The sequence below is a fragment of the Hipposideros armiger genome, unplaced genomic scaffold, assembly GCF_001890085.2.
Source record: "Hipposideros armiger isolate ML-2016 unplaced genomic scaffold, ASM189008v1 scaffold_227, whole genome shotgun sequence".
Lineage (NCBI taxonomy): Eukaryota > Metazoa > Chordata > Mammalia > Chiroptera > Hipposideridae > Hipposideros > Hipposideros armiger.
Window position 1 is genome coordinate 1,594,921 of NW_017731577.1, and position 10,822 is coordinate 1,605,742.

At 35.6% G+C, this 10,822-nt stretch overlaps 1 protein-coding gene across 11 annotated transcripts in view; it reads left to right on the forward strand.

The window, feature by feature from the left end:
• SOX5 (SRY-box transcription factor 5) overlaps nt 1-10,822 on the forward strand; it is a 987,332-nt gene that overhangs the window by 919,596 nt on the left and 56,914 nt on the right. For 10 of the 11 annotated variants that reach the window (XM_019654616.1, XM_019654620.1, XM_019654626.1 and 7 more), the window contains one exon: nt 937-1,083. In XM_019654616.1, the coding sequence (XP_019510161.1) occupies nt 937-1,083 (147 nt within the window). The remainder of the gene's footprint in view (nt 1-936; nt 1,084-10,822) is intronic. The other variant, XM_019654621.1, reaches the window with a different exon arrangement.

Sequence of the window (10,822 nt, forward strand, 5' to 3'; positions counted from 1 at the left end):
ACACACACACACACACACACACACACACACACACACTTATAAATAATAATTGCTCTCCCATCCAGATTTTAAAAGTTTCAAAAACTGCTAAATGAAGATGAAAAGCGTATTAATCTAAATGTTTGATGTGAATATTTGAATCTAAAACAACCTCCTTGTTCTAAGATACTATAAGATACAGCTATTGTAAAAAAAAAATTTCCTTTGTTGCTAAATTGACTTGAAGAATATTTTACTGGTTATTTAATAAGAATTATTATGTGATGGCTTAGTAAAAGAGTATTTTAGACAGTATTCCTTAAAATCCTAATCCTCCAGATAATTTCACGTTTGTCTGTATTTATATATCATGAAGTAAAGTGGAGTTCTGGCAAGCATCCAATTAATTTTTATAAATGTAGGTAGACTGACCACATAATGCTTTTCAAATACTCTCCTTCTATTCCCTCTCAATTGCTGTTCTATACAACTAAAATCAGAAAAAAAAATTGTTACAGGTGCCCATTTTAACAAGTCAAAGAAAGAAAGTACAGGGCTTGAAACAATATGGATAATAAGAAAATTACTTTGTACATGAAATTGTATTATTTTATAATGCAGTGAGTAAAATTTAAAATAGAACAAAAAGAGGTCTTAACCATATAATGATATTCTTGCCTTCCATGGACATTGGGAAAAAGTAAATATGGATGACTATTATTTGCCTAGAGTCCCTTGACATACTGAAGCTGAAATTCCTTATATGTGGTATTTGTCATTTCTCCTGAGCAGTAAGTCATGGAAGTTGAAGTGACAGCTTCTTATATTCCAGGGCACTAACCAAAAATACCCATAGGAAAAAAAAAATACCACACCTGCATATAGGTACTTTCTGAGGGAATCGTTTATTTTATTACTGATAGTTTTGGTTTTTTCCTCTCTCTTTTTCTTCCGTAGCAGTTGTATGCTGCCCAGCTAGCTGCCATGCAGGTATCTCCAGGAGGAAAGCTCCCTGGCATACCCCAAGGCAACCTCGGTGCTGCTGTATCTCCTACCAGCATTCACACAGACAAGAGCACAAACAGCCCACCGCCCAAAAGCAAGGTACCCTTTTGAAGAAGCTACATAGCTTATCATTTAGACTTTTACTTTTCATTCGGTGATATTTATTGAGTATCTATTATGTCCCAGCAATGCAGTCTTATAAGGATTTATAGATAAAGTAGAATGGATGTTATTAAGACAGAGGGATAACCTTCGGTAAGAAGTCCTGGGAGGGGTTTCCCAAAGAAAGGGCAACTGAAATAGAACTTAAAATACGCGTATGATTAGGGCATACAGAAAATGTTTGATTTAAATATCAATAACCGTTGCAATGTGGTGCATAGATATAATTTTAAATAGCATTCATCCAATGAGATTATCCTGTAAAGATATGAAGATAAGAACAGTGTTAGAAGTAAGACTGTTTAAAAGTAGTTTTGTTTGGCGAGCTAAAGAAACATTTACTGAGAGAACATGGAAAAGGATCAGGGCAATAATTTGTTTCTAGGCTTAGAAAAAAAGAGATGCAGAAAACTTAATTGAAAACTTTTTGTGTTTGTGAAGATCTTACATGATGATGTATGAATATATTAAGCTTTCTATGAATGAAGTAAGAAGAGTAACCATTAGTAGTTTTCCATGAGATTACTCGGGGAAATAATCACACATATTTTCTGACTATTAGAAACTATTCAGCAGAAAACTGACCCAGTTAATGGACCCCCAAAATAACAATGTTTTTGCCTTATGCTAAATTACTTAGAAAATTGCTTCTGTTCATTTCATGCACGCCATGCTCAAATGTCTAAAGAGTAACAGTTTAAGAGTAGTCACAATAGTTGAAAAACTACACAGAGAAAAAAATTAGAAAGTATTGCAAGAGAAAAAAAATCCAAGAATTGTTTAAATCCTCTTGTGCCTTGACAGACACTTTTCACAGTTACTGTATTAATCCAGAGAGGAAATTGGGAAAGAGAATCAGTTGGGAAAGTGCACCCCAGTCTTTACCTTCTCAAAACTCCAAAGTCCTTTGCCGTGTTATTAAGAGATAAATGTATTTGGGAGTATAACTTAACCTGGACAAGGACCTTAGAACATGATTCACCAGCAATATGGGCAAATACATAGTGCGGAATATTGCACACACTACTGTGACATTAGGAAATATACATGTACCATTTCTAAGATCTCTTTCAGCTGTATAATGAACCTCGCATGTTCTGTGCTAAATGTATACCTAAGGCCTGCTCTGCTTTTCTTTATAATGATAGCAGAATATACATTTTTAATACTTGGTAATAATTATAAAATTTATTTATTAAAATTTGATTTTAAAGCATTAAAATTTTGATTTAATTTTGTTGTCTCCATGGACCAGCAGTTTTAATATATTACATATACAGACTAACTTTGAGTAAGATAAATAGCTGTAGCGGCATAATCATTGTCACATACACATAACTCTGTGAGGGATTGTTCTTTGTTTATTTCCTTGATTTATTAATGTGATTTTACCTCACGCTTTATAATGATGCTTTACATTAGCACATTTCATTTTATTATTTATTTATCTTTTTAAAAAAATTATCATTAGTGCCTTCTTCCCAAATCACTTAATCATGAAGCTTGTGATGTTAGTTAACCTCATTCATTTATGTATCCATTCGTTCCTTCATTCATCCATTCAGATATTTATGGAGCAGTTGCTACAGTGATACACTCTTAGGTATCCATGGCAAATGTCAAAATAACTAAAGGTTTGCTTTGCCAAGGTTGGGACACTGCTCTATGGACTAAACATTATGGTTCTAAACATTCATAGAACCCCATAGACGAGGTACAAAGACTGATTATTTAAGTGATATTAGAATTCTGCCACATTTTCATGTACCTCTGTTTATTTAGTACTAGTGAAAAACTGGACTGTGTTTCTTTAGCTATGATTATATATAATTTAACAAATATATTTATATTTAAAGTTCAGTTACTGTTTGAAAATTAGCCCTCATGAATTTTCTGTCATATGAAGTTTAATAAAACTATGGATGTTGTATATCCTTCCATCTGCAATTATTATAAAATACATAAAAATTTGATGGACAAAGGGCTCCTTTTTAAGTAACAACAATAATTTAATGAAAATGTGTCCTTCCTTGGCTCAGGGCCCTCCAGTATGCTGTCTACAACTACTCTTATTGTCAGAAAAGATGGTTTAAATGTGTTGGTGTTTTAGCTCAGCAGTAAAGTTCAGTGGGTTAAAAACAACCAGACCAATGACTATTACTATTGTCATTTTAAGGAAGAACATAGGCAAAACAATAAAACCAGTAGTAAACAAAGAAGCATGAATTTAGTGTCTTACAACCTGGAATGGACATTTATACATAGTGTAATAAATATTTTGACTTCACAAAGTTATTTTATGTATACATAATGGCTGTCATTTACTATAATATTTATATTTGATACAATTAATTCTTAGTATCCTGGGCGCATTTTCTGGGTCCTTTATTAATGAATTTTCATGTCTCTATTGCTGTCATAGAGTTATTTTATAAAAGGGCTGTGTGCGTGCTGTCTCCATACCTACCTGGCATAAACCAGATTGATGGTTTACCTTGAAACTACATTTATTGTTTGAAACAATGGAATCATAAGGCCCATCCGTGTGATGATGTAAAGAAAACGATCTTATTGGCAGCTGTCAAAACTCAGCCATGTTCCCTGGGTTTTATCGCCTGCCCTTCTTCCTAGGTGTGCCTTTGCCTTTGACTCATAACTCTAGAGAAGGACACAAACAAAACTTATTTGCAATTTGCAAAAAAACGGAAGGGGGGAATCAAAAGGAGGGGGCTCCAAAAGACTGTAAAATTGTACAGCATGAGTCCTCTGATGCATGCTGTTTTCAATCTGCTGTGTGCCAGTTGGAGGCTTGGGGAGTGTGTGCGCGCGCGAGAAAGGATAATGCTGAGAAATGATAGAGTGGCTGTGACCTCCAAGCTCAGCCTGGAAATCCAAGACATTGATTTCACTTAGCATTCCTGCTGAGAAATCTGGCGGAGTTCAGTTGTAATAAAAGAACAAGATTCTGTTCTAATGGTAATGGCGTATGACAGACATATCACTTTGTCTGTCCTCAACACCAGAGAAAGGAGAATTGGAGAAAGGTCACCTGACCTGCCTGGGGTATTGTACGAGTGCTGTACTGAGCTTTGAACTGCCTCCTAGGAACATAATTATTTATAATATTAAATGATAAAGAAACCTTTAGAGGACTCACAGTGAACTTCTAAAAACTGCATGCAGGAAATGTGTGCAGGAAATTTGAAAACATGAAAAGCAATCTGGTCTCTTCAGAATCTGCATTGGAGAATACCGGTAGTGTTGCTTGTGGAGTTATATATGTCCTTGAACTTATTGTTTGTGAACTGTTTCCATTAAGGCCTGACATATTGTCATTGGTTACCTTTTCTTTATTTTTTAATGCTTTGATTGTATTAGGCACAAGCCAAAAAAAGTTTTTGGTTTTTTTTCCACATGTTCTATTTTGCCAAAGATTAGAAATTCAGATCATCAGCAGATTTTTAAAGTTTCTCAGCTGTTACATAAAATCTTAATACATGTACACTTGTCTCATTAGCAAGTATATAATTTTTTCTCCTCTTAGTTCTGCTCCAGGACTTTTTTTCTTTCATTGATCAACAAAAGGAAATATATTTAACTCTTAAGAGATATTCTGGTAGCTGATGTGTGTCCTCACAGCTGTGTTTATGACTAAATATTGATAAATAACATTCAAGAAAGTATGAAATCTTGAACTTTTGTGCACAAGAAATCCTGTTTAAAGGAATTTTAGAAATAATCCTACTTATCATATTGAGGAAAATTATTTAGTTAAGGTATTGTTTAGCAGTATTGGTCCTTGAATCTTATATATACCATTGTTGCTTTGAATCTGCTTATATTTCTTAATTTGTTTATTGTTTAGGATTCTGCCACAGTATGGACATAATGCATTCAGTGACTTTCATTTCTGTACCATATATTTCTTTATTGAAATGATTTTCTGTATTATTTGTGGATGGTCTTTGCCTTGTGATAGTAATTGATCTCTTGATCACATTTGTTTTGTAAGAATAAGTTGTTTTTTAGTAAGATAATTAATATCAGCCTAAATTAGTTTTCTTGGGAGGAGAGTCTTTTTCCTCAGTTTCACACACAACTCACACAATTGTTGGTAATGGATAGGCTTATCATCCCATGTTATCAAGAAGTCCTCATGTGTCATAGAGGTACTAACCACCTGAACTTCATATTTTAAGTGTTTTCCCTTTGCAAAAGTAGCCATCTCTTGGAAAAAATACAAGGCCAACTTGTAAATACTCCTAAGTGTCGCTTGGTATCTAATGAAAACTTACATATTGCTCGCAGTAACCAACAGTAGATAGTTTGAAAAGCTGATGACAAGGCAGAATTTCTGGGTGTTTTTCTTTTAACCTTGCTATGACCCTAGTCCTACCCCGGTCCAGTTGTGTCTCTATCAATGACAGGAGCACAGAGATTGTCTGAATCCATTTTTTTGGTTCTTTTCAAGTATGTCTGGCAATGATGTTCCCATTTACTCAGCAGTAGCACCTGGGAGTTATGACAAGAAAAAGAAATATTTTTGCAACAAGCCAGAAACAGTTCTGGCCAGCTTACCAGACAGAATCAGATTCTTTCAGCTGCAATATCCTTGTCACTATTGCTTCGAATTCAGAAGCAAGAAGGGGAGCTGTGTTGTTATCGGATCCTCTTTCACAGGCACAGGAAAGCTCTCCTCTGATTTGGTCGCCGTGTGCCTGTGTTAGTAATGTTAGAAGTGCGATGCCTCCTATCAGGGCACCTATTTTTGGCTGCGATGGCACCCGTTGTGTAGTTTCATGCTATCAAGTAAACATTATATCAATACACACAGATCTGCAGGGTAGAATTTTGCAGTTTAATACTGTGAGTCACAAATGGTGGTACACATACACACAAGATTACTTAGCAGTATGTTGGATGAGAAATCAGAGGATAATCCTGATTCATCTTAATTGAAAATTAGTTCTAACAGGAGATTTGGGAAATAAAGCCTTTTTTGCTAGTTCTGAGACCGTGTTCTAGATGGCACCAAGGGGAGGGTGAGGCTGAACACAAAAGTGCACATCCATCGTCACCACAGCTAAGTCAAACCACCACCCATCCTAATGATAAAAACACTGTTTTTAATATTTGACGAAAACATCCTTTCAAGATAAAGCACAAGACATCAAAGAGATTTCATAATTTTGATATAGAGAAGCGCTAAGGCCTCCACAGGAGTGTTTCCATGATAAAAGTTCAAAAAGCACTGCTCAGTGTAACTGTAACTTCATTTGGTGCTTTCCATGTTTTATCTGGCCGTGAAAAATTTTGAGTTGTAATAATAGTTGCTAAGATGTAATTTCCAAAATATAGACGTCCCTCAGCTACTACCATTTGACTTATTCTTAGAGCTTTCCAGGTCAAGATCTCAAACATTTATTACTCACCACACAGGGATAGAAATGTAGTATCTATTAAGTAACCCACAATGCTTAAGTACTATTAATAAAAGAGCAGCTGCCATTCGTCTATATATGTAAGATGAAATAAAATCACTGATCCATCCTGAAAATGTTGGACCTGGTATGTTTTAGCTTTCATTTCTCCTAAAACTTCAGAGAAAGGGATGTTAGTCTGAGCTAATTATAACCACATACAAAGTGGCCATTTTCTATTCTTATGTGTTAAACACTGTCTGGCATATCAATTAAATGCTAGAATCTCCCTAATACCTTGCTCTGTACAGCTGCTTTGTGCTATGTTGAATAGCTGTTGCATACCCCTCTCGCTGCCGTATTTCCATATCTATGAAATAACTATTTTGTGAGCTTTTGAGATGTGATATGCCTGTGTCATGCACAAGAGGTGAATTCATTTGAGAAGAATCACCCCATAGTGTTAAACTGTAAATGCGGCCCGTTATCATTATCATCACTTCCTGGATGGGACATATTTACAGTGGATATAACATAGTCTCCGTCATTTTAAATCAAATAGTTTTTTCTTTGTAGTCCCATGTTGCCAAACTGAAATATGTTAAATGAAGTGTTATCAACAGAACCCCTGCGATGAGCCTCCTCCTTTCCTTTGCATCTGTATTCAGGTGACAAGATTCTCAAACAGCTTGGTACTTAAACAGGGGATTTTCTGTGGACAGCGATATTAAATACACAAGTAGGCCATTTGGTGATATATTCTTATGGGGGGGTTGTCACATTTGTAACATAAAACTGAAAAGTACAAAGCAAAGAGATAGATTAGTCATATTATTGGCATTTTTTAAAAAGGTAAAATATGCAGAGGGATGTAGGTAATGTCCTTTGAATTCAGTTGGCCCGGCCTATGCTTCCCAGTATACTGATTTTTGTCCTGAACATAGCAACCAGCTCTCATGCGCCAGGTCAAAGCTTTTGAATAATGCAAACGGAGACGATGTGAGCATGTGCAGACACAGGAAGCTCCACACAATCGCATTTTTTTAAGTGCCAGTTGCCCTCTAAAATCGGTCCAACCTGAAGCAGAGTCACCATCCAATGAAAGCACTTTAATTTCAAAACCAGGCAGGTAACACCTAAATAGTGTAGAGAAGAAACACAGAACACTATGCAAAGACATTCCCATTGCAGGAGGAGTTTCTAGTACAACCTCAGTGACTATCATGGCTAACCATGTGTTGAACAGAAGCTTTCACGGCCAAAGCTTTTCTAAAAGAGGGTTTAGTGAGCCATATGCTAGCCAGAAAAAGGACTAACTAGGTCCCTAGGCCCTGGGAAATACAGTATAAACCACCAGCAGCAGCTTTTCATGGAGAAGACAGGACCTCCACATCCTGGGCTTGACAGGGCTCTTTTACACAAACAGCGGTGGGAAGGACGATGTGAGTCGCTGTGAAAGAATTTGCATTGGCTATAGATGAAGCGTGTGAGAGAAGGTGAAGCGGGGATCCTTGCGGAATGGATAGGAACATAGCGCCTAAGGAGGAAGTGTTCGCTCTTTCCAGCGGCAGTCTGAAAATGTCATGCGGTAGCACCAGGTGGTGGCTATTCGCAGTTGTCTCTAGACAATTGCAAAAATGATGACCTGGCAGTTAATTCAAAGTTTCAACATACATGTGGGGATGTTATCAGACTTTTGTTGGTTTCTGCCTGCAGCTGTTAACTCATTAACCTCTCTCGTCTCTTCCTTTCACCTTCTGGCCTGCTGCAATTTAATTTAGGACATCTCAGAATTTTCTCCTTGTCACATGATAAGTCAGACAATTACTACGTCAGAGAATGAGAGCGCAAAAGCACACTTCTGTTATCTTTTAGGGAATCATGAATCATTTTGGCTTCCTAAAAGGTACTTCAAATTAATGAAAATGTTTTATTTCCTATCCTAAATTATTGATCAGAGCCTCAATTGAGCTACTGATTTTTTACCTTTTTTTAGCCCTCACCTGGCTTGGAACTGTTTAAATAGAGAATTGAGAAGTGACATAATGGAGGGCTACTCTAAACCTCAGATTTGATTCTCTCTCTTTGTTTAATTAAATATATTCTGTTTAAACCTTCTTTCTTATTCATAAAGCATGAAGAATTTAAATGGTCTCTTTCAGAAACACTCTACAGTATAAACTTGTTAAAATTACAGCTACTGTCTTATTTAGGTTAATGAAAATAGCATATATGCATATTTATTTGATAGATTTCATCATGAATAGATTTTTCTTGACAGCAAAGTAGTCTACTAAATGCTTTGGATAGTGGACAGTGGATAGAAAACAATACAGTAATTAAGGATGTAGATGTAAGAGTCAAAACAAATAAAGAGATGTAACATTCTAAGGTGAAGATAGACAAGTTCAAAATCAAAAGTATTCAAAAGTTTCATGCATTTAATAAAATGCAGCCTACATTTTGTTTGTGGAGTTATGGAAGCTTAAGTAAGAAGGAAACCCAGAAAGTATTTAGCCTAACGCGTAATAACCACTCACAAGGCCTCACTGCCTTTGCTTCGACTCCTACAATGAGAGGAAGTCTACCACTCCATGAGGCAGCATCATTGTATTCAGAGCAACTCTTAATGTCACAGTATTCTTATTTAAATAGAACTGTAATGCACTTCCAGTATCCCAACTTGTGATTCCACTGAATGGCAGCTGTATTTGGTTGTGCTCTTCCAGTTGCAAGTGAGAGAAAACCCACCTCAACTGGATTAGACAAAAAGGAAATATATTCATTCACATTTCTTTTTGTTAAGTTATTCTGAATTCAGGTGTAGCTTAACCAGGAACTCAAACCATAGCACATGAAATTGGTTTCTATCTCTTAGCTCTGTTATTTTCTCATTCTTCAAAAGACTGTTCCTTTTAGTGTTCTGTAGCCCCCTTTACTTACATTTACCACTGATTGATTCAGCACATCTTAATTTATGCCTAGTATGTGCCAAGTTCAGTTCAAGGTAGTAGAACTACAGCTACTACAGCTGAGAACATAACAGTTTGTCCTCTTAAGATGTTGCAGGTTAGTGGGAAGAGACACGCTATGAGCAACTTAACAGAGATGAAAGCATAAGAAATGAGGTGGGGAATGTGACAGATCAGACCACGTAGGACTTCTTCATGTTAAGGAGTTTGAATTATATTCTAAGTGTATTCATTTTTAAAGAGAAATGAAGTATTTTTCATTTCTCATACCACTGATTAAACTGTTGTAATTACCTACTTATTGCCTTACTTTCTCAGGGCATTATGTCTTTGAGGCAAAGGAAATTTTTTTTTTCTTTTATCCCTTGGATCAATTAATATTTTAAGCTTCTCTGTAACACTTCCCTAGAAACACTCCAGAATTTGAGCCCTAATGACATATCCTGCCTGACCTTGCTATTGGAGAGACAAGACAATTTAATTCAGCAAATATCTGTTAATGTCCTATAATGTGGTGGTTCGAGGACTTGGACTTGAGGATACTGGTGAACAGTGTAGACAGGGGCCTCTGCCCTCATGGAGTATGGCGTTTGTAGAGGGATATGGACAGAAAGAGACAATCATATACAGCCTGTTAAGGACAGCAAGTCAGTGCCAGGACTGTAGATTATTTCCTGGGTTCTTTTCAGATTCATTTTCTTTATCAGGGTTATTTCAGTAGCATAATAGTATAAGAAAACACATACAATTGATAGGATCTGTGACTACCTGTAAGAAGCAAATTAAAAAGTTGAGTTTTGGGAGTGATATTTTAGTACTAACACTAACACATGAGTATTGATTTAAACGTTGTCACCTGGAAAAATTATAATTGCTATTTACCAGTGCATGTAAGGGCTTTAGAACTCTTATTCTATTTAATGACTTTTGAGCAGGTTAACAAGCCACATAAGAGGCCCTAATTTCTAATTAATCTGATTTTTGCTTTTTATATATATATATATATATATATATATATATATATATTATTTTTTATTTATATAGTTTTTATTTTTTATTTTACCCAAAACTTTAGAACCCAGTGCGATTTCAACAGATCTGCCTAGTACAGCAGATTTTTAACTATCTTTTAAAAATCAATGAAAAATGTGCTATAATCTTAAAACAATTAGAAGGGAGTAGTTTTTAAATTGTGAATAGCATTGTTTTCATCATTGGAATAAACTGCAGTCTCCTGAATTGAAAATTTTTGAGAGGACAATTTTCTTTCAAAATCAATATTCC